The 24,063-nt window shown below is 39.5% G+C and overlaps 1 protein-coding gene across 11 annotated transcripts in view; it reads left to right on the top strand.

Annotated features, from left to right (window-relative positions):
- The window catches only part of Mhc (myosin heavy chain), a 35,409-nt gene extending 11,472 nt beyond the window's left edge, over positions 1–23,937 (top strand). For 4 of the 11 annotated variants that reach the window (XM_066732498.1, XM_066732494.1, XM_066732501.1 and 1 more), the window contains exons 9-25: positions 75–344; positions 4,176–4,346; positions 7,252–7,431; positions 7,557–7,975; positions 9,207–9,327; positions 10,894–11,157; positions 12,705–12,914; positions 16,739–17,112; positions 17,399–17,627; positions 17,758–18,041; positions 18,611–18,689; positions 19,327–20,056; positions 20,391–20,752; positions 20,857–21,252; positions 21,754–22,098; positions 22,197–22,445; positions 23,665–23,937. In XM_066732498.1, the coding sequence (XP_066588595.1) occupies positions 75–344; positions 4,176–4,346; positions 7,252–7,431; positions 7,557–7,975; positions 9,207–9,327; positions 10,894–11,157; positions 12,705–12,914; positions 16,739–17,112; positions 17,399–17,627; positions 17,758–18,041; positions 18,611–18,689; positions 19,327–20,056; positions 20,391–20,752; positions 20,857–21,252; positions 21,754–22,098; positions 22,197–22,445; positions 23,665–23,751 (4,770 nt within the window). In that variant the 3' untranslated portion in view covers positions 23,752–23,937. Of the gene's footprint in view, positions 1–74; positions 345–2,816; positions 2,988–4,175; positions 4,347–5,604; positions 5,776–6,354; positions 6,526–7,251; positions 7,432–7,556; positions 7,976–9,206; positions 9,328–10,893; positions 11,158–12,704; positions 12,915–16,738; positions 17,113–17,398; positions 17,628–17,757; positions 18,042–18,610; positions 18,690–19,326; positions 20,057–20,390; positions 20,753–20,856; positions 21,253–21,753; positions 22,099–22,196; positions 22,446–22,790; positions 22,854–23,664 lie in introns of all 11 variants that reach the window. The other 7 variants (XM_066732500.1, XM_066732495.1, XM_066732502.1 and 4 more) reach the window with 4 other exon arrangements.
- The last annotated feature ends 126 nt before the right edge of the window (positions 23,938–24,063 follow it).

Raw genomic sequence — 24,063 nt, 5'->3', positions numbered from 1 at the left:
TATATTTTACAATAGTTATATTGCCACCAGAGATTCGTCATAATCAACGTTATAAACATCCTTGTGATTTTTAGGAAGGTGAGCGTGTCGCGAAACTGCTGGGTTGCGACTGTCAGGACCTTTACAAGAACTTGTTGAAACCAAGGATCAAGGTCGGTAACGAGTTCGTGACCCAGGGTCGTAACAAGGATCAGGTAGCCTACTCCGTAGGTGCCATGTCGAAAGCCATGTTCGACAGGCTCTTCAAGTGGCTCGTGAAGAAATGTAACGAAACTCTAGACACCAAACAGAAGAGACAACACTTCATTGGTGTACTGGATATTGCTGGTTTCGAAATTTTCGACGTAAGTTCTACAACATTCATTTTTCACCCCCCACCCTTAATATTCTTTCTTCTTCAGTGTCGACTATTTCTATGCATTTCCATATCTCAAAGTATTTCGTATACATCTTTAAAAATATTTCGTAAATCGTAGAAATGGTCGACGATGATTATAAGGTTATCATTTGGAGAACATGAACGTACAAAACAAATGGCACGTTGAGTCAAAGATATTTTTGTAGATCAATTTCAATATTTATAGTACGAGCTATAATATTCTTAGCTTAGATCCTTGATACTTCGTGCCAAGATACACAAGTTTATCCTTCATTTTAGAAAAATTTACCGAGTCACTTTACGCATACACTGTAGAGTAAATACCATACTACAACTCGTAAATGAACATTGAAAATTTACAACACAAACTGATATAAGTCTCCCGGTCAGACAAGTTCCCGTTATGCTTCATACGTCCAGCACAAAGAATAGATATAAGTGAATGAATCAAAACAGAAAATTGAGGTTCGTTAAGATAATATTTATGGATAGCTCAATGTAAATATCCTTTCGGCCCTTAGTACAATGGTTTCGAGCAGCTCTGCATCAACTTCACCAACGAGAAGTTGCAACAATTCTTCAACCACCACATGTTTGTCCTCGAGCAAGAGGAATATAAGAAAGAGGGAATTGTTTGGCAGTTCATTGATTTTGGAATGGACTTGCTAGCTTGTATCGAACTTATCGAAAAGGTAGCCTCGAGTTCGAGGATATCAAAACTTTCCAATTTTTTTCAATTCGATTTTTCACCATTTTCGTGCCTTTGGAACGTATTTTCTGTCCAGTCACTTATTCAAAATTCCAACCTGTTTACGTATTTCATTCAGTGTCATGAGAGAGTGAATGCAAAGAATGAAACAATTATTTTCTCTGAGAAATGTCAATAACTCTTGCATTTTTATTTACTTCGTTTCAAGTTATTAAATCCCTGTCTTGTTTAACGAAAGTTAAAAGAAAGTGTGTTTCATGTACAAATTCTTGAAAAATACTTATCCCATTCTGTGATGTAACAAAAATCTTCTGAAATATTTCCTTCGACCCAGCATTCACAAACATATATTGTAGTCGTACTTGCACGGTTACACCCAATTTTCCATTTTCTCATTGTATGATAATCAATATTTTTTTTCTAAAATCTTTCGAAATTCTCAGAATGCATAGTGGATTGTTCCAAGACAGGCATGTGTCGTATTCGACAATAACGATTGTCGTCGTTTGTTCCGAAAAGCATGCGGTGTTACCCCAAAGTCATCTGTCGAGCAGTCGGTGATAAAAATCTTGATCAGGTAATGAACATTTTTAATGGCTGGTCGTTTATATAGGAATACAGCGCCATCGAGTAGAAGGAGTAAAAAACAGTGGACGTAAAGTAGTTAAAAGTATATTAACCAGTTGTAAAATAACTGAATTCCCATAACCGCCCATTAGAACAGGGTGGTAGATTATATCATATGTGTACCATACATAAATCTTCATAAGGTTTGTTTTCTTATATGTGACCCTGGTAAAATTAATTTGTGATTGTTGAAAGTAGACTAATAAGCGTTGAACAACAGTACTGAATCTTAAAAATCTTTCTGATGATATGGAAAAAGTTGTTCGACGTAGTACATATATCCCCCCTCCCCCCTTAAATCTCATGTAAAGTATTTACATCTGTAGAGAGTAGACCCTTTTTCCATCGACAAACGGTGCCTACTGCTTCACCGAGTCGAATGTAATTATCATTATCCAGTAGTTATCAGTTGGTTACCCAAAAATTTAATGACATTGGCCACTAGACGATAATCCTAAACTATTAAAATATAAAAAAAAAAAAAAATCTAATAGAATTTGTAATTGAAAGAATTGACAGAGTTTGCTTTTAATCTAGGGGCCACTGACATTTCATAGTGAGCTTTAAATAAGACATCCCAGTAGAATAACGTTGATAAGACCCGTAAAACTCGGAGAAAAAAACATAAAACTGAAGCAATTTCCGAGTTGTGGTTGAATGATCAGTGAAAGAGGAGAGATACGAGAAGAAACGAGGAAAGAAATAAAAATATAAAAGGTCAATTCTACCGGAAAACGCTTGGTTTTCCGATTATTATTTTGCCATTGATTTTGTTACAATCTTAATATGTCCCAGAGGAAAATATTTCAAAGATTATGCTTTATCAATTGCATTAAAAATATTTGCAATCATTCTAACCACAAATAAAAGAAAACTTGTGCTAGTAAATATATTCGTATTAATTTTTTTTTTTTCGAAGATTGTTGCATACGTTTCACTGTGTCGTGGCTTTGTGCAATTCTCGAAGCAAAATCTTTGGAATTTTAACTTGCATGATACATTAAGAACGTAAAAAAGACAAAGGCAAAAAAATAAAACGAGAGAAACGAAAAGAAGCTGGTATATTCACTGGTAACTGGCATGGCTTTCTTGCTCGAACAGTTCAACAGTTTCGAGCAGCTCTGCATCAATTTCACCAACGAGAAGCTTCAGCAGTTCTTCAATCATCACATGTTCGTCCTCGAACAGGAAGAATATACGAAGGAAGGCATAGAATGGGCCTTCATTGACTTTGGCATGGACCTACTCGCTTGTATCGAACTGATCGAGAAGGTACAACCACGCGATCCATCGATCCTTCCATACGATCGATGAACAAACCCCACTCGAGCTGAGATTACCGGTAATCCGCACGTTGTTCAGTTTCTTTGCCCTGGATAGCTTCTCATTGCTGATTATTGGGTTGTCAGGAGAAATTTTTCGCTCCTCCAATTTGAATCATTTGAAAAGTTCATAGGAAGTTTCCAGACAACCCAATACAATGACGATCTATCTTGCTGGTATCTTCGGATTAAAAACTGATTTTCGCCCAGTTATCTCAAACGAGAATCGAAATCAGTTGGTCTTGAAGGCAAAGCGTTATTCGAGGCGTAAAAACTTTGGAATGACTGCGGATGACCGATCACCTGACTGAGATAATCTCGCGCTCCCAGTGGTGGTCAACCGTGATTTGACTTCACGACATTCATTTGCTGATTGACAGCCAACAATTAACGCTTCGATAATCCTATCGTGATCGTCCACTGTTTTATCTGTGCTCGTCAAACGTCCGTTTATTTTGTTCTCTGTGTGTTACTACTCCTATGTTTTTTCTTCCACTTTAATTTTTTCCACAGCAGCGTAAAGACTCAACTGAATATCCCCCCCCCCCCCCTCATAAAACATTATTTTCAGCGTCGATGAGTTCCACTTGGCAGAGATTTTGTCGCTTAGGCTATGAAAGTCACTGCGGATTCTTCGCTTGCAGCTACCCCACGTTCTGTGTTTACTCGAATTTCTTCCGCCTATCCCATCACTATATACACGTAAGTGTCAGCATCCAACATTAACTTGTTCGGTGCCATTGATCCTTATTACAGTTCTGACACTCGGTGACAAGTGTATTCCAGTTAAATTTATCCCTTTTGCCACCCTTGCCAAGTATCTCGTGCCAGACTCGTAATTAGTTAGTCATCGTTACGCGTTAAAGGAATACGAAAAAAATACACATACTTAAAAAAAAATAAGAGACTCCTTCAGACAATCATAACAATTATAAGAAAAAGCCTGCTATAAAGACACAAGGGCCATTAAACTCGTCTCACGATTTCCGTAAATGGCAGACGTTGGATCATTAATAATGACGCACTTTTTCTTCCCCCAATGAATTTTCATTTGACACTCGTCCCACTTGGCAACCCCCTATGGCACGAAATTCGTTAAATAACGAACAAAAAACAAACAAAACTCGTGCACGAGCAGTACAACGGATTTGAGCAACTCTGCATCAACTTCACCAATGAGAAGCTTCAACAATTCTTCAATCATCACATGTTCGTACTCGAGCAAGAGGAGTACAAGAAGGAGGGAATTGATTGGGCCTTCATTGACTTCGGAATGGACCTGCTAGCTTGTATCGAACTTATTGAGAAGGTATTTCCCCCCTTTTCCTTCCGAAAGAAAATGAGACGTTCCAGCGGTGAGAATCCGCAACGATTTCCAATCAAAACTCAATTGACGAATGGACCAATATATATATATATATATATATATATATATATGCATATACCATGTATAAATATATACGATAAGTTGTAGTAGATGGAACTTTGGAGCGAATACTGATAACGAGAGGGAATAATGGAGAGAAAGAAGGATCAGGACCTTCTCGTCCAGTTAGATTGTGATAGATTGAAGCTTTTTCGTGCTTTTAAACCCTGCAGCTTTGCCATTTACTGTCTGCAAGCAAAATGGCCCAATCACTGTGAAAGAAGCTGAAAGTCTTGCCGATTGTTACTTTACTCCTATTGTTTTCGATCTTCATCCATTTTCGTCTCTCAGGAATCAAGGTACCAGGACACCCGTGTGCCTCTTTCATCATCTTTTGTCTATCTCCCAGCCTCTATTTGTTCTCTCTATCTTTCGCACAACTTTTTCCCCTCTCCAATTCATGATCTTACCACAAGTCACTTTTCACCCCTCGTAATTACAAAATACGAATCGTTCGATCGTCCTCAAGAACACGGAACGATCATTGGGAAATGGTTGGAAAAATTGTATAGTAAAAGATATTGGCGAATATTACGAATATAAAAAAAAAAACAAGAAAATTTTTATTTAAGTTTACAAGAACTTGTAACAACCATTTATCAAAATTTTGTAAACTTTAGCCCTTTCCAAACCTGATTTGAATAGAACTGTACATTTGGTACGATCGATATGAAAAACTAGACGCGAATGTACCAAATACTCCAATTAACACACTGTCAAATATATTAATTTATTTTAAAACGGCACAAAAGAGTGTCTTCACCCTCCTGTAAATCATTATCCATGACATCGTGCTTTCTCAAAACCAATAAAAAACATTTCATCCTTCCCTCTCACGGAGAGAAAGAGCAATGAAATATTTTAGAATTATTTTTAACCACATTTTTCGTTATTCATTAATTTGCTTGAACATTATTGAACGAGCCTCGATGTCATTGACGTGATTTATCGAACCCTTGAAAAAAATTGCACATCTCTGTTATGAGCCTTACCCTATGAAAGAACCCTGTATGTGTATCCACCGTTGGCCTTGAACCTTGATAAAGGGTGAAGGGACAAAAAAAGCAGCATTAATGACAGCTGTTTCTGCCTCTTTTCTGTTCCTCGCTTTTCCTACCGTGCGGCTCTTCGGTACGAGCAGTTCAACAGCTTTGAGCAGCTCTGCATCAACTTCACCAATGAGAAGCTTCAACAATTCTTCAATCACCACATGTTCATCCTCGAGCAAGAGGAGTACAAACGCGAGGGCATTGAATGGACTTTCATTGACTTCGGAATGGACTTGCAGCAGACCATTGACCTGATCGAGAAGGTACTTTCGAGAACTCTCGAAGGCTTGGTCACATCGGAAGTGGCCAAGCTCGTATCCTGCCGCTGTACTCTAGCTGGGATAGGGAAGAATATTCCAAGGAGGAGCCCGTTGAGATAAAACGAAAATGCTACGAGAGATGAAAAGCTTGCGAATGTCTGCTGAAAAGATGGATAATAACGCTGAGAAATTTCACGAGAAGACAGCATGCCGATTGCACACGAAACGTCTTCTGTTCTTACCTGTTTATTCCTTCTTGTTTTTTTTTTCTATCTACTTTACTAATTTTTTTCTCGCACATTTACCCAAGCCTACTCTTACGTCTATCTCATCTCTATTGTTTTCACTCTTTACACCATTTGTCCATTTTTTGCTATCGACTCGTTAAACAAAGCAATCCTGGCTTGAGAGCCGATGTAAAAAAAATTGGCAAACTGGAGGATCATCGACGACGAGAAACCGAACGTGACACGGAGCTCCTTTTTGCATCTTTAAGTGTTTTTTCTTTGTTTTTTCTCTCCTTTATGTTTGTTTGTGCGTGTGCTTCCACTCGGAACTTTGTACCACTTCCACAACTGGCAGTACAACGGTTTCGAGCAGCTCTGCATCAACTTCACCAACGAAAAACTGCAGCAGTACTTCAATCACTTCATGTTCGTCCTCGAACAAGAAGAATACGAACGAGAAGGCATTACGTGGACCTTTATCGATTTTGGTATGGATTTGCAAGCAACGATCTCGTTGATCGAGAAGGTAACCACGCACTTCTCACTCTGGAACACTTGATCTACCTGAGATTCTTCTAGTAACTTCTGGCAAATCATGTGTGTTCGTAAAATCAATCTAATAAAAATTCGGTAATTATGCGGAGTACATGCATTGGCGATAATTTTTCTTGATTAACCGTATAATTTGCCAGATTGAGGAGGTCTCAGCTTTCAGATCGTTCTAGGGAGTTTTGCCATGAAGTAGCCGACAGAATCTTGCTTGCACGCTTGCCAGGTTTTTGTGTGAAGCTTTCTGTGTCATGTTTGAATGTTGTTTATTCAGGTGAAATATTATCGATCAAGTACTAGTAATATTGATAATATTCATGAAGTAATGACTAAGAGTAGCGTAATCTTCACTCATCATCATCCAGTATTGGTTGACTTCATTCTATTAGTTCTGGTAGTTAAGAATTTCAATAATAATCAGTTGATGATTAATGGTACCAATCTATTTTAACGTCATGAACGTAGAAAAATTTGTTTAACAGTAAATTTTCCATCATTCGTAATTCCAATGAGAAAAGCTCTGTAATTTTATTGAGAAGTAAAAATTAATAATCGCTTAGTTGATTAGATTAAATCCAGTATAAGTGAAAAATAAAAGCAGTAAAGCTCGCAGTAAACGCTACTCTTGGATTGAAAAGAGAAAAGAAATATGAGAGAAATTATTTTGACTTGACACAAATCTCTGTTTTTTCCCCTATCACAGCCCATGGGTATCCTATCCATTCTTGAAGAAGAATCTATGTTCCCTAAAGCTACGGACAAGACCTTTGAGGAAAAATTGAACAACAACCATCTTGGAAAGAGTCCTAACTTCTTGAAGCCCAAACCACCAAAACCAGGCCAGCAAGCAGCTCACTTTGCCATTGGCCATTATGCAGGAAACGTTAGTAGTCTCGTGTTTCTATTTAAATTTTAAAGAACGAAACAAAACTTGAAGGTTTAATTAGTAGATTAATAATTATAATTATTCGTATTATAAGCAATATGGAAAAATCTTGAAAAATTCAGGTACCTTACAACATCACTGGCTGGTTGGAAAAGAACAAGGACCCGTTGAACGACACCGTGGTTGACCAATTTAAGAAATCGACGAACAAACTGTTAATCGAGATCTTCGCTGACCATCCAGGCCAATCCGGTGGTGGTGGCGGTGATGCCGGTGGCAAGGGTGGACGTGGTAAGAAGGGAGGTGGTTTCTCCACTGTGTCCTCGTCCTACAAGGAACAGTTGAACAACTTGATGACCACTCTGAGGGCCACCCAACCTCACTTCGTACGTTGTATCATCCCCAACGAATTGAAACAGGCTGGTGTCATCGACTCTCATCTTGTAATGCACCAGCTCACTTGTAACGGTGTACTTGAAGGCATCCGTATCTGTCGTAAAGGTTTCCCCAACAGAATGGTCTACCCTGACTTCAAACTACGGTAAGCAACTTCCCCAAACTCAACCTTCAAAATTCTCTTCGACGAGTATCGACAAATTCTATTATTGTTTCTCCATGGTATAATATCAATGTAGATAACTGGCTTCTAATTAAGCCTCTTAGATATTTGTTTACTTTAAGTTTAGTCAAGTCCCAGGAAATATCTGATTATACATACGAACTCGTATTTATCATTACAGTTTTTTTTTATTTTAATTTAGACTATTAGGGTTAGTTTAGGCAGCTGAATATATACGAGGGTTTACAGCGACATTTGATGATAAATTGATTTATTATGGGCGTGCAGTTACATGATCTTAGCCCCAGCCGCTATGCAAGCAGAAACTGATCCAAAGAAGTCTGCTGCGAGATGTTTCGAAGAGATTGGTCTAGACCCTGACAGCTACAGGATCGGTCATACTAAGGCTAGTTCAAGCCCCTACCCTCTAAACATCACACCTCATACGTGTTACAATTTTCGTCAATTTGGTTCGAAAAAATATTGCTTGCATTCAACCTCCTTAAAATCTTTCATGACAAATGGTCATTATTTCTGACAAAACCTCGTATTGCATCTTCACTCGTTGTTATTGGAAACAATCGATGCTCCCCGTATTTAAAATTTCCCCACTTAGTGTATCTCAATTAGAGAACGAGTTGTTTCTTTGACCTAGTCGACCCTGTTAATTAGATAGCTGTGTTCACAGAACCGTAGAAAAAACATGTCTCCCACTCAGTCTGTTTGCTAAAAATACTTGCCTATACGATTTTAAAATTAGCCCCTGATTGGTAGACAAGTCCCATTATTGCTGATCGTCGTGTAGCCCATTCTGCCTTCCATCTTCATCCCATTCAATCTAAAAATCGTGTGACCCTAAGTTTGTCCAATTAGTAGATTTTGTTATACACCCTTTTGAGCAGACATATTCATGAGTATGTAGCACATTTACACAGAAACATGAATGACAGTAGGAGAATAAACCAGCCCGAATTACAAGTAATAAATTAGCTCAAAACGCAACCTTTGTGAACCTGTAATTTTAATTAGTCCATTTGTTTGCGTGACTCTGAAGAATTTCATTAATAGGATATCTACAAATAAAATGGAGAGACAGCCGTAGGATAATAAAGCAGCCCAAGTTAGGAGAATGAAATTTTGCCCCGAATGCATTATTTGTTGAAACCTGTACTAATTAGTTGTCGACTTGTTTTGCGTGACCCCGAAATTCTAGGTACAAGATTCTAGCACCGCAGATAGTCGATCAGCTTGGAGGAGACCCGAAGAAATCTGCTGCTGCCATTTTAGAGGCCACTGGTCTCGATGCCGACCAATACCGTCTTGGACACACCAAGGCACGTCCTCTCTGACCCTTTGCACCTCGATAGTCATTCTCCATTAATGACTTTTTTGCTAACCATCTACTCGAAAATAGCATCTGTCAATTTTCAATTATTTAATAACCAAATTTTTTCATTCGTACAGTAGTATCATCAGTTATTCTCAAATACACTGTTGACAGATCCTATTTTATACCGAGTAATGTACAAAGCTGGCAGCGTTTGTTTAATCAGCAAATCATCGGCGCTTTTCACAATTACGTTGTGATCCTGTACAATAAGTAAACAATTTTTATCGATGCTTTACGTTTCTGACGAGAATCCTATACAATTTTTCAAATAAGTATTACAAGCATTACTGTGATTATTAATATTTTCGTAAAGAACTTAATTTTGTTTTAAAAGAATATTATAATTCTCGGTATCTATCATGGTAGTTAAAGCTACGAAATTAAAAGTAATGTAGTGACATTTATTTGAAATCTCGTCAGAAATGTATTTTTTGTGTTACCCCATGTGCTCCCTGTAGGTGAAAGGACGACAAGGCGATCCAACCTGTTTTTTTTTTGTATAAAACTAAGAACCATACAAACACTGTACCCTAATTATTATTCTTGCAAAGCAGTAGCGAGAACCATTATTTAATAGTATGCGTTACCCCTATAACCGAGTATTTTCTGGTTATATGTATATATCCACCCCTGTATATGTAACAACATAGATCCCAAGACTCTCGTTTAAAAAGCAATGAGAAGTACATACAGTCCTCTAACCTTGTGTGGTAATTTTTGTTTGTTTTGCTGAAAATCTGTCCCATCACGAACACACTTGACACGACCACCATCACGGCAATCCAGATACAAAATTCTGTGTGCCAATGTCATCAAAGAGCCTTGCGAACCGAAAAAGGCCACCCAACTCATCCTTGATGCCATCAACCTGGAACCTGACCAATACCGTCTAGGTCACAGCAAGGTATCTCATGCGCGACATTGATATCTTCCACACTTCTCAAAACTTCACAAACAACAATATCCTACTGCAAAAGTATCACCTACCAAGAAAATACTCACCTTTCTGCTTTCTTTCCCTTTGAATAATTAATAATACCATTTTGCCAGCCTTTACTTGCTTTTATATTGTTTTACAATAGCTCTCTTACTAAAAATTCGAATCCTTAATTTCTTTGTACAAAACCAACACTACATGTCATTCGTTAGAAATGCTATGCTGTGTAAAATAAGGCAATCAATCTCACGACTAACATGTAAATAGGTTCACCGATCCTTCATCTAATTGGTCTGTTGAAAAACATCAAGTTGCATGCTATGCAATCATTCAATCTTGCGTTGCAAGAAGTACTTCCTACTCTTATTCTACTTCGATCATCTTGTCTGGCAATACTGAACAAAATTGTAATATAATTACCTCGATATTAAGACGGTAAAGAATTTCTTTCAAAGAAATTTTATGAATTCTGTTTGTGGGTAGGATGATCGAAGGCATTTTGGCTTCAATTCGAAAGAACACGACTGATGGGTGTTTTTTCTCGCTGTTTCCCTTGATCCTGGAAAACTATAGGTGTTCTTCCGTGCTGGAGTGTTGGGTCAGATGGAGGAGTATCGTGATGAACGTCTCAGCAAGATTGTATCATGGATGCAGGCTTACATCAGAGGTTACCTGTCTCGTAAAGACTACAAGAAATTGCAAGAGCAACGTTTGGCTCTGGTGGTCGTACAGAGGAATCTGAGAAGGTATCTCCAACTCCGCACCTGGCCATGGTGGAAACTTTGGCAAAAGGTCAAGCCTCTTCTCAATGTCACCCGTATCGAGGACGAGCTTGCCGTAAGTTCACAAAATTAAATTACACTCTCAACCTACTTTACATACAATGTAGCCCCATTGCTACTTAAAATATTTTGTCACTATTGCTCAGAGTTTTTCCCCACTATTCTAGTAAAACTCACTCGTGACCATTGGACGTTCTCGATCACCACTTAAAAATTTTTGCTATAAAAGAAAAAATCCCTTTTTCCTCACTTCTGCCTATAAATAGCTTATTCGTCAGCGTAAACAATCGACCCGGGAGTTCTCGGGCAATGCTGCTATAAGTTTCGGTCTGCAAAATATACACTCATGGAGGAGCCTCAATTTCCAAATGATTCATGAGATCTTAACACCCGCTGGAATTCGCAATTTGGACCACTCGTTTCTTGTTCCAGTTTTCTTTTAAGATCTCTGGACCATCCAAGTACTTGTTTATTAACAGTTTTTTTTTTCTTTTAATATTTACAATATAGCTGTTATTTTTTCTCATGTATAGGAATAGTAAAACATGGGGGTCATTAGAATTTAGTAGCCTGTTTTTGGGAGCGATATCGAGGTAGATTACCAAGAAAAAGTTAGAGATCTATTTCGGTGACTAGTCGGCCTATAATTAAATCGGTCCTACGAGACGTTTCTTTCACCCACGACTCTGAATCAGGCCGCATCATTTCTTTTACAAATCTCACTCGACGAAAAGATAATTTGAGAACGTGTTAAATTATTTTAAAGAAAGAATCATCCAGTCTTAGAGAATCCGAGAAAAGACGATAAAATTTTTAGTCATAGACTCTTCCTATAATAGAATGGAGAAGAACAAGTATTTTTTGAGTTTATAGAACGATAAGGAGATAATGGAAAGGAATTAAGTAAAGTGGGGGTGGGGGTCCAATTTGGCGATCTGGAAGGTACATTGGCAGGGCCCTTCTGGAAGTTTTCGGTTTCTAATTTGGTTCGACGCGAGTGAAAGAGGGGGGATAGGCTAAATCGGCATCGCATCGGTTTCTCCCCCTCAGCACGAGAGATTCTGGCCACTCTGCTTGTATCCGAGATCGGTTATAAATATTTTTATAGGGAGGCGCCACTGTAGTGGGGACGCCCACGGAAAGATGGCCCCCCTCGACCAACCTCGGATTGGATTCTGCCTAGAAAACTTCACTCACGAATAAACCTGCTTCCAGTTTGATACGCGACCTCGCCCCAACCCCCGCCGCGAGCTTTACACCAACACTCCGACGACTCCTCCCTTTCGCGCGCACCATTACCATCTCGCGAGTTCCCGACCGAGCTCCCCAAACCTCGCGATACCCGAACGCAAAACCACCGCGACTCTAATCGCTCCTATCTCTATTAAATTGCCTTTCATCGGAGAAACCCTGCAACCACGAACGGGAGAAAACGGTGCTGCATTCCAATCGACCATTTTTCTTCTCCCTCATCCTCATCCCCTTTTCGTTATTATACTAGTTTAATCGAATTCGCGAGCAATCATGAGTGATCCAGTGGTATTGGAGAACGAGAATACCAACGTGAATCTGGCTGATTTAAACGGAGAATCGCAATTGCAGGCGCTTGAAGAGAAAGCGAGAAAGGCACAGGAGAACTTCGAGAGGGAGGAGAAGCTCAGGAAGGAGTTGGAGGAGCAAAATGCCAAGCTCCTCACCGAAAGGAACACCTTGCAGAAACAATTGGACGGCGAGAAGGGATCTCTATCCGAATACCAGGAGAAATCTTTGAAATTGGCCGCCCAAAAAGCTGACCTCGAGTCTCAGCTTCAAGTAAGTCTATGTTTTTCTTTTCACTCTCTAATCTTTCTTCTTTGTTTCAATCTCAGCTTTTACGAACGCACTCCATTTCGAAACAAAGAGTTTCATGGATACTCGTGAATTTAAAATCTATTGATGATCTTGACAGCGTGGCGGAGAATACCTTTGTAATATTTTCCATTCCACGCTATATATATATATATATGTCATCAATGGATTTTAAGAGAAATTACGTCGCTACTTTTGCATAAAAAAATCTGGATTGTGATTAACGAAGGGTTGGGAAAGGCTCCAAGTAGAGGCAGTCCGTTAATGGTCAGACGGAGCTTAATAAGTATACTTAAAGCGTGTCAAGTATACGTTAAGCGAGTGGCTTGTCAGCGAAACTTTGTGATGTAAGTTATACGTGACGGTTAGTTAATAAACGAGCCTCGCTATAAATAAAATCGATTCGAGATTAGCCAAGTTGTCCAAAATATTAAAATTTTAGTAAAAATGATTTATGTAGGAACATTGGTAATTCGCGAAATGTCGATTTTAATTGTTTTGGAAATCTTTACGAATAATCTGAATAATCATGACTGTACATAAAAATAGAGAGATATATTTCTATTAACGTTATATATTTTCTACACCATAAAGCCTTCTGTTCTTTTTAAATTCTTTTTATTCCTTTTTTTTAAGTTAAAAAAATCTATGAAAATTTTAAAAAGTAACGATCTAGAATCCTATAGCAGGGTTTCGTAATATGAAATTATTTAAAAATAGCTATTGTGAGAATTTACGTGAATTCCATCTTCTGCAAACAGTTGAAGAGAGGTTATGAAAATAAAAGTGAGTATCAAAGAAAGTTTGGGATAGTAGAAAAAATAGTTGCTAGTTGAGAGAGTGTAGGATGTAGGGAAGGATAAAATGAAAAGAAAAGAGAGGAAGAGTGCGAGAAATAAGAGTGTGATTGGTGGTAGGTTGTGCGCTATTTTTCTTCAGGTTGGATCATCCGGTTACATCGGTGCTTATTCGGTCATTTCTACTTTCTGCATTCTAAAATTACGTTGAGCGCAAACTCCAAGAAGAATGTTGCTCGCCCACGAGCGTTGAAAATTCCAAAGAAAATTAACGTGACAAGCCTGGAAAAATGACAGATTAATTTCTTCTTATTTTCTCCTTCTACCCACCCTCTTCTCTCTTTCTCTCTATACCCAGATTAAAAGAAGCCAGCTTTGTCACCCAAATCATCCTCTCCCCTTTTGAAAAAAATAGAAAACACGCGTGATTCCAGTCTCGAAAAGTGTCTCTCCAGTTTCTCTGGTCTATTTTTAACGAGCGCTTTTAAACGCCCACCCAAATCTCATATTTTCCACTTCTCTTCCTCTCGTCGTGTCGAGAGTAGTTCTTAACGAAATCTTAGATCCGATGACTCATTACTTACGTTACGTGCTAAATCGTGTAAAATTGTAAATTCTCCAATTATACTTTTCCAAATCTATAAACGTTCAACGTTGATAAAATTTCGTATCTCTGGCGTCTATTCAATCTGCAGTTTATCATTAAAAGTAATATTGAACAAGGATAAACTTGAAAATGTGATAAATGTTACGTAGCTTCTCTCAAAAGGTGTGTTTGTTTGTAACATTGTAGCTATATCATTTATAATTTTAACAAATAAATTTAAGCAAAAATTACAGCTATGGTATATATACGGAGCAGTTGAAACTGCAATGTTTCAAGACTTTAGATTCTTCTCAATTAAACCCTTTAAATTTGTCAGATTACAGTTTGTATATCATCTCGAAATTTTGCATCAACAGTTTGTTCCATCTTGAACTTTTGGATAGAGCCACGTCATTATAGATCATTTTTGGTTTTTAATATCCTAAGTATTTTACTTGTCATCGGGTCATTCAGCTTGTCATCGTACTACTTGATTTTATTTTCGTCCCATGAGACTTAGACCAGCCTGTTTATATCGTCTTTCTCCTAACTCACTTTCACTTAATATTATTTTAATTCCCTACAGAATATTTTTATTTATAAATATTCCTTCCCCGCTAGAGACCAGAAAGCTTGAAACTAGTAGAAATTTATCAAATAATATTTGGTTTCGTTGATGAAACGCGTTGAAAGTTAGCAGCTATTAGTTCTTGGAAGATTGGAGGAGAATTCTTGAACGATTTCGCTTATCTACCATCGAGCAGCGATTATGCAAGGGAGATTTAGTTTGCAGGATCTATTAAAAGATGTCTTGTACGATCGAGATGATTTTCGGAAGCGCTAGCTTGCTCGTGCACACCGCCATTTACGGCAAGACAGTCTCAAGGGATGAAAGAGGAGATTGTGCGAGAGGATGAGTGAAGCTACAGAAAGAGAAAATAAAAATGGGATAATGCAAGTGTACTGAAGAAGTAGGGGTGTAAAATGTCGAGAAATAGGTGATAAGCTAGCACCCAAAGTTACTGCTTCGGACGAATTTAGCTCATGGATTCCAGGTTATTAAGAGTAGGCGTGGCCAACTGGAGGAGGCAAGAAACTAAGGAGGTAACAGGTGTAGGGTGTATTTATACGTTGCAAGAAACGCTGTGCGTCATGGTCGTACAGTCCCTACTTGGCCCAACTTATCGTCTCCGTCACGCTTATCATTGCTCTTTTACGAAATTCCTGGCCAAGCTTTCTGTCATTCTTAAATGTCCAGTCAGCTGTTCGAGCCCTCCCCCATTCACCCTGGTTTACTTAATTCACACTTTCGTCATCCTCAGCATCCTTCCTGCTTCTTGGATCTTTCATCATTTTTGGCTCTTTAATAAAATTCAGAGTCGATACTTTTTTGTTATTCTTAAAATAATGTGTATCGCCCACATCTCTGATAGTTATTTATTTGATTTTAGTCGTTTAGATTACCTACTACTACTCCCCCCGCCCTATCCTACGACTCTTACGCTACTTCCGGAAGTTGTCCTCGCAGCATGACGAATGGCAAGATTCCACGTGTCACCTGGATAGCAGCGTGCCAAAAACTTCTTCTTTCTCGTGCTCCTAATATTAGACCTTGGTCAGCTCACTCCGTGCCTAATTAATTAGATCTTAGAATTATGAAAGGCATCGAGAGAGGCTCCATATTTATAAATGGTAATCGAAATTATTGCAAAATTTCACACGATAACCGGTAATGGCGGATTTTATTAATAGGTTATAAAACTGATAGCACTGCCCTTAACACCAGCTAAACCGCAGTTTGCCAAAACCTCTGAATTTCTTCTGTTCCTAATATTAGATGTCTGATGCATTGGTCGATTAATTAAATCGAACAATTATCGGAGCGACCAAGATTCTCGGTATTGAGAAAATGAGATAATTTATTACGAAATCAGGCATCTCTGATCTTTTCTATTATTGACTGACCTATAATTAATGACTTCCACCGAGTGACCAAAATCCTATTAATAGTGCTCATTCATATTGAACTCCCTATTAGACATTCCTGAGCGGTGTATTTTTTTCTGCTTTAATAATTAGGTTGCTCGGATTGTTACAAAAGAGCAGCCTAAAAAAACAGAGTTTCATAAGAGCAATAATTATTTAACGTGTTACTTCATTTGATAATCAGATTTATAATTAGCTGCAACTGTCAAATTATAGTTATGCTATAAGCTCATCACGCAACTTCAATTAGATAACACGTTATTGCGAACATAATAAAGTGTTTGCGTTCTGACGTAATTTTAATAAACAGAGCGCGAGAGTCACTCGACTCATTATCGCGACGTAAAAGCTGAGAAATTTTATTAAGGATATTCTATAGTATATATAATTACTAATGAATTTCTCGATGACTCTTGTAGGACATCAGCGACAGGTTCAAGGAGGAAGAGGATGCCAGGAACAATTTGTTCCAGAACAAGAAGAAATTGGAACAGGAGGTCGCTGGATTGAAGAAGGATGTCGAGGATCTCGAGTTGAACTTGCAGAAGGCCGAGCAAGACAAAGCTACGAAGGATCATCAAATCCGCAATTTGAACGACGAGATAGCTCACCAGGATGAGCTGATCAACAAGCTCAATAAGGAGAAGAAGAACCAGGGTGAGGTCAACCAGAAGACCGCCGAAGAGCTCCAGGCTGCCGAAGACAAGGTCAATCACCTCAACAAGGTCAAGATCAAGCTCGAACAGACCCTCGATGAACTCGAGGACTCTCTCGAGCGTGAGAAGAAATCACGGTTGGTCCAAGCTCCCTTTGTCTTATTTCTATCTTAACTTCATCTTTATTTCACTTTTTGTGGCAACACTCTACTCGTTTCTCGTATATTACAAATATACCTAAACTACCGTTCATTCTGTATCTTGCCTATATAATTATCGGTTCTCCACAACCAAGTGCAATAAAGATTTAGTCTATAGGGAAAAATATACTCGGCATCCCACTGACGCGTCGTTTACTTTTACTAAACTCCACCGAGTCCGATGATCAATTTTATCTTTCATATTGTTATTAAATTTATGTAGAGCTGACGTTGAGAAGGCCAAGAGGAAGGTCGAGGGTGACCTTAAACTTACCCAGGAAGCCGTTGCCGACCTCGAAAGGAACAAGAAGGAATTGGAACAGACCATTCAACGCAAAGACAAGGAACTCGCATCTCTCACTGCCAAACTCGAGGACGAACAGTCCCTCGTTGGAAAACTACAGAAACAGATCAAGGAACTCCAGGCCCGTATCGAGGAACTCGAGGAAGAAGTTAGTACCAGTTTTTGCCTTTCGTTTGCCAGCATGGAAATCTGTTTAATTATGTCAAAGCTTTCAACTTGCTTAGTTCTATAAATGCGATTGAGACAATACTCATAAGTTGTTGTTTTTTGATCGTTAGATCGAAGCAGAGCGTGGTGGACGCGCCAAGGCTGAAAAACAACGATCAGACCTGGCGAGAGAGTTGGAAGAGTTGGGCGAACGCCTTGAGGAAGCTGGTGGTGCCACTTCTGCTCAGATCGAGCTGAACAAGAAGAGGGAGGCCGAGCTCAGCAAGCTCCGCAGAGATCTCGAGGAAGCCAACATCCAACACGAAGCTTCCCTCGCCAGCCTTCGCAAGAAGCACAATGACGCCGTTGCTGAAATGGGCGAACAAATCGACACCCTCAACAAACTCAAGGCTAGGTAAGGAGTCCACCTGAAAACCCCTTAATTCCTATACAATCTCTTACAGAAGAATATATTCTATACACTGCAAGATTCATCACTATAATCTATCTATGCGAATCTGAGAATTTTCTTTCCCAAAGAGGAAACTAAAGTAATTTTAATTGTAAAGGGATAGAAATAAAATTTGATATTTTCGATAGAGCCGAAAAAGGCCGTCACGACATCCATGCCGAGCTGAACAATTCTCGCGCCACTACTGACCAAGTTTCTCGGGAGAAGGTAGATTTTTATTAGACAAGATTATCAAGAGCCCCTGGATGTCTGTCTTCCGATAATAATTTTCCATCCCTATTGTGTACCACATATATCGCACGAGATAGTCCGGTTAAAATTTGTTGTTTTTTTTTCTTTTTGTTCAAACCCAAAAGAATGTGTAATAATGTGAAGTCGTGACAGATAATGATTTAGAAGTGTTGGATCGGTCGTGTAATTAACCTTTCTTAAAGTGGTAAAGAGTAATTAATAATTTGACCATCTTACGAATCCTATTAATTTCCCGTATCGATTGTTGTCCCGTTAAACAGGGCTGAGAAGGAGAAGGTTCAGTACTTCAGTGAGTTGAACGACCTTCGTGGATCCGTCGATCACTTGAGCAACGAGAAGGTAAGCTGCAATCTCCCTTGATCCTGAAACAACCTGACAAAGAAGAAAGCAAAAACTAATGCAATTAACAGCTTACGCAGGTCAACCTAGCAGCTGATAATGTTTGGAGAACCAAAGGAGCTAGTATGAAAAATTTCTGAAAAAGTTTACAGCAAACACACTCCAATCTAGTATCTATCATATACAAACGTATAAATATAGCGGATGAACGGTTAATAAAGTGATGATAAGAGGAATCGAGAAAGCGAAAAGCCTGCTGACGTATAAACTGTTTTTTTTTCAACACTGACACGACTAAACTAATATACTTTACTTATGCCGTTTTTGAAATTTCTTATCGTAAATATGTAAACAGTAACATAAAGAGAATTGGAGTTGGTTTGCTTGAAATTTTTCCGGCATCTTTTCACTATACCCTGCGAATGGAAAATCTACTTCTGTCTGTTATTCCTTGATATTAGCTATAGTGTTGAGTGACCGTTTCCAGGATTATTAATTATTATTATCCCAGCTTGCCAAGCTTGCTTTTCGTTATCAAATCCATATAATGCTTGAAATGAATGTTGAGCATGTTTGCATTCCCGGACGTATCGAGGTTATTGGAAGATGAGACTCACGTTAATACTCGTTAATATAGGCTGCCCAAGAAAAGATCGTGAAGCAGTTGCAGCACCAATTGAACGAGACTCAGGGTAAACTGGAAGAAGTTAACCGTACATTGAACGACTTTGACGCTGCCAAGAAGAAGTTATCGATCGAGAACAGCGACTTGCTGCGTCAATTGGAGGAGGCCGAGTCTCAGGTGAGCCAATTGTCGAAGATCAAGATCTCGCTGACGACACAGCTGGAGGACACGAAGAGATTGGCCGACGAGGAGGGTAGAGAACGCGCTACTCTGCTCGGCAAGTTCCGTAACCTGGAGCACGACCTGGACAACATCCGGGAACAATTGGAGGAGGAAGCCGAGGGTAAAGCTGACCTTCAGAGGCAGTTGAGCAAGGCTAACGCCGAGGCCCAATTGTGGCGTACGAAATACGAATCGGAGGGTGTTGCGAGGGCCGAGGAGCTCGAGGAAGCCAAGAGGAAGCTGCAGGCTCGTTTGGCCGAGGCAGAAGAGACCATCGAATCCCTCAACCAGAAGGTCATTGCCCTCGAGAAGACCAAACAGAGACTGGCCACCGAAGTGGAGGACCTCCAGATCGAGGTGGACCGTGCCACTGCCATTGCCAACGCTGCCGAGAAGAAACAGAAGGCCTTCGACAAGATCATCGGCGAATGGAAACTCAAGGTCGATGACCTTGCCGCCGAGCTTGACGCCAGCCAAAAGGAATGCCGCAATTACAGCACCGAGCTCTTCAGGCTCAGAGGTAACGCAAAACGATTGTTTACTTCACTACAGGCTGTCCCAATTTATGCCTCTTCCCAAATAAATTATTTATTTATCTCAACAGTAAAAAATTAGGGTACAATATACACAATTCAGGCTGACCTTCGTATTTTCTTCAGCACGTTTCTCAAAATCAAATCAACGATATCATTATACATACCCCTCGATATAAAAAAGACTTTTATTCTAACCACTTTTATATACATGATCATAATTGTTGAGATATTTGAATAGAAAATTTGTAAGGGGACATCCTGTATTATTTTTATTAATTGCACTAATTGACAACTACATTTAAAATTGGTCTATTTCAGGGGCGTACGAGGAGAGCCAGGAACAGTTGGAGGCCGTACGTCGGGAGAACAAGAACCTCGCCGACGAGGTCAAGGACCTTTTGGATCAGATCGGCGAAGGTGGTCGAAACATTCACGAGATCGAGAAGGCCAGGAAACGATTGGAGGCCGAAAAGGACGAGCTTCAAGCTGCCCTCGAGGAGGCTGAGGCTGCTCTCGAACAGGAGGAGAACAAGGTGCTCCGTAGCCAACTGGAACTCAGCCAGGTCAGGCAGGAGATCGACCGTCGTATCCAGGAGAAGGAGGAGGAATTCGAAAACACCAGGAAGAATCACCAACGTGCCCTCGACTCCATGCAAGCTTCCCTCGAGGCAGAAGCTAAGGTCGGTCTCGTAGCAACTATTGACAATAAATTCAAGATATACATTTTTTTTTTATCGATTGAAGAAGAATTAAGCAATAATGACGTACTTCTTTTGGAATTCAGGGTAAAGCTGAGGCGCTGCGCATGAAGAAGAAGTTGGAAGCCGACATAAACGAATTGGAGATCGCATTGGATCACGCAAACAAGGCGAACGCAGAGGCACAGAAGAACATCAAGAGATACCAGCAACAACTGAAGGACGTCCAGACCGCCCTGGAAGAGGAGCAACGGGCACGCGACGAGGCCAGGGAACTCCTTGGAATCTCGGAGCGTCGTGCCAACGCGCTCCAGAACGAACTCGAAGAGAGCCGAACTCTCCTGGAACAGGCAGACCGTGCTCGCAGACAGGCCGAACAGGAGCTCGCGGATTGTCACGAACAACTCAACGAACTTGGAGCTCAGAACGCTTCGCTATCCGCTGCCAAGAGGAAACTCGAAGCGGAACTCCAGACCCTCCACGTTAGTATACACATTCATATACAATTTATCTTAGACTGAAAAACATAATCAATTTTTTCATTGAAGTATAACATTATTTTTAATAGTAAATATTTAACTTACATTGAAACTGATTTTATTCAATTTCTGTTTAATTCGATGAGTTATTTATGAGAACGATAGGATTTTGTTTTTCATTGCATGCAGGCTGTATTAAAAGACTTGTTCGAGACGGTAACCCTGAATAGAAGGGTCTATTCCGAGGAGAAAACTCTTGTAGAATTTTTTTAACATTAATAATACTTAACGAGCTGTATAAGAATTTATACAGAATTTTGATATAATTGTATTTTCGCATAACTCGGTAAATATTAGCAATATTAAAAAATGATATATTTTCCCCTCGGAATAGGATCATCTGTTTAGGGTTTCCTGCTTGATCGTGATTTTTGAGAAACTCGGTATCAATCTGAATCTTTGAAACTCATCATTCAATGTTTTTTCTTTGATGCAAAAATTTAGTCCGACCTGGACGAATTGCTGAACGAGGCAAAGAACTCCGAGGAGAAGGCCAAGAAGGCTATGGTAGACGCAGCCCGATTGGCGGACGAGCTGAGAGCCGAACAGGATCACGCTCAGACCCAGGAGAAATTGCGCAAGGCTTTGGAGACCCAGATCAAGGAGCTCCAGGTTCGTCTGGACGAGGCCGAGGCAAACGCACTCAAGGGTGGCAAGAAGGCCATTCAAAAATTGGAGCAACGCGTTCGCGAATTGGAGAACGAACTCGATGGGGAACAAAGGAGACACGCCGATGCGCAGAAGAACCTCCGCAAATCCGAGCGTCGCATCAAGGAGCTCAGCTTCCAGGTTAACATTTTTCTCAAATTCATATTACTTATATATGAGATCATTTGAAGTATATATATTGTTTATATACACCATTTTTTTCCCCTCAACTTTCACAGGCGGACGAGGACCGTAAGAACCATGAGCGTATGCAAGACTTGGTCGACAAGCTCCAGCAGAAGATCAAGACGTACAAGAGGCAGATAGAGGAAGCCGAAGAGATCGCTGCCTTGAATCTTGCCAAGTTCCGCAAGGCCCAGCAAGAACTGGAGGAAGCCGAGGAGAGGGCAGACCTCGCCGAACAAGCCATCACCAAGTTCCGCACCAAGGGACGCGGAGGAAGTGCTGCGCGTGGACTCAGCCCAGCGGTAAGTTCCTGTTCTTATAATTTTCCTGTTAAATCTACATTTTTCAATTTTTCAATCTCTCGAACTTTTTAAAAGGCTGACGCACCAAGTCGTTGATCCTGCACAGTTTTTAAAAGTATTATTTAGCCTCTTTTCTCTTTCCTTTTTTCTTTGACAATAAAAATGACGACTCTGTGAAAAGTTTTTATATAGGCATATCGATATACTTTTGATTTTGCTGTATAGTGCTTTTTAAAGGTTTTTATATCTATGAAGATTTTACTTTTACTCCCAAGTCGAGAAAAGTTTAGACGAGTTTTTATTCGGATTTCATAAAAGAAAATGTGATTCTATGTGCCCATGTAGCCTCAGCAGAAGGCTCGCAAGGCGCCTTCCGCGATGGAGTAAAATCACAGCGCGCTGGTCCATGTAAGTTGGTGCAATCTACAGCACTAGTGTCTGAAAATTTACGTGTCTACATTATACCATACGTGTTTCTATTTGTATTATATCTCACACAAACTGTCAATCGATATCAACTCGTACTTTCCATCACTAGACCCATTGTAATTTTATCTTCATATATACACACACGCACACGTTGTATGTTGAACTTTTTTTTTATTACTGTCCAGTAGAATAGACATCATCCTGTGGGTTTTCTGTGTACAATGCCTCTTAATCTAGCATAGGTGTGAAGAGTTTAGGTCACCTAGTTTTGTGAAAAATAATAGTGTAATGATTAACTACAACAGCTCATTCGACGAATAAGCTTCGCCAATGTGACACAAATAATTTCCCCGTGAAAACGTCTGTGACCTCTAATCTGGAATTAAAAATATCATTATTGAGGTGTCATGGCCCTCTGAAAGTTTGGTATATAATTTATTTATGTATGAACGAATGAAGATTGTAATTACGAAGAAGAAAAAAGACACAGAGAGCGTGTCGATCTTGTCTAACGCGTGTTCACATTTTTGCTCCCTTCGTGTCTTTCGGACCAAGTGGAATCTTGGTCTTCCAACGGAGAGGCAAATTTCAATTTTGCAATTTAACAAAGTAAAAACAAATGAGATATTTCGTAGTAATTCGAGAGACAACGCGAGGAATCGAACTATTGTTCGATACAAATATTAGACTCTCTAAGGAGAAATTGATTTTGCCATCTCCGGAGTATTGCTATCGACACACGTCTACATCGGAAGAATGAGAAATGATTGATGTTTGTAATTGTTTACAGCCACACCGGCCTGCGATAAAACCCCAGTTCGATGGTTCCGCATTCCCGCCACGCTTCGACCTGCAGCCCGATGGTGAACTATTGTAAGCTAGCCGTGCCAGGCATAACAAACGCGAGAAGATCACATCCACAGCAAAAAGCATAAAACCAGCCTAAAATCATCCTATCAACGAGGATCAACGGAGGATTTGAGCAAATTCATTCGCAGAAGTAAACGAGCATATACTCTCTATGCCAAAAAACAAAATAAAAAGGAAAAATATGATAAACATACACACACGGAATTATATTTTACACAAACGCGGCATCGTCATCAATTATTATTATTATTATTATTATTACCTTAATTAATATTATTATTACTATTACTATTATTATTATTATTATTATAATTATTAT

Source organism: Prorops nasuta, unplaced genomic scaffold (genome assembly GCF_024137725.1).
Source record: "Prorops nasuta isolate Cenicafe-Biocafe unplaced genomic scaffold, Cenicafe_Pnas_1.2 PNAS00010, whole genome shotgun sequence".
Taxonomy (NCBI): Eukaryota; Metazoa; Arthropoda; class Insecta; order Hymenoptera; family Bethylidae; genus Prorops; species Prorops nasuta.
Note: the sequence above shows the minus strand (reverse complement) of the source record. Positions and strands in the feature narration are given on the sequence as shown.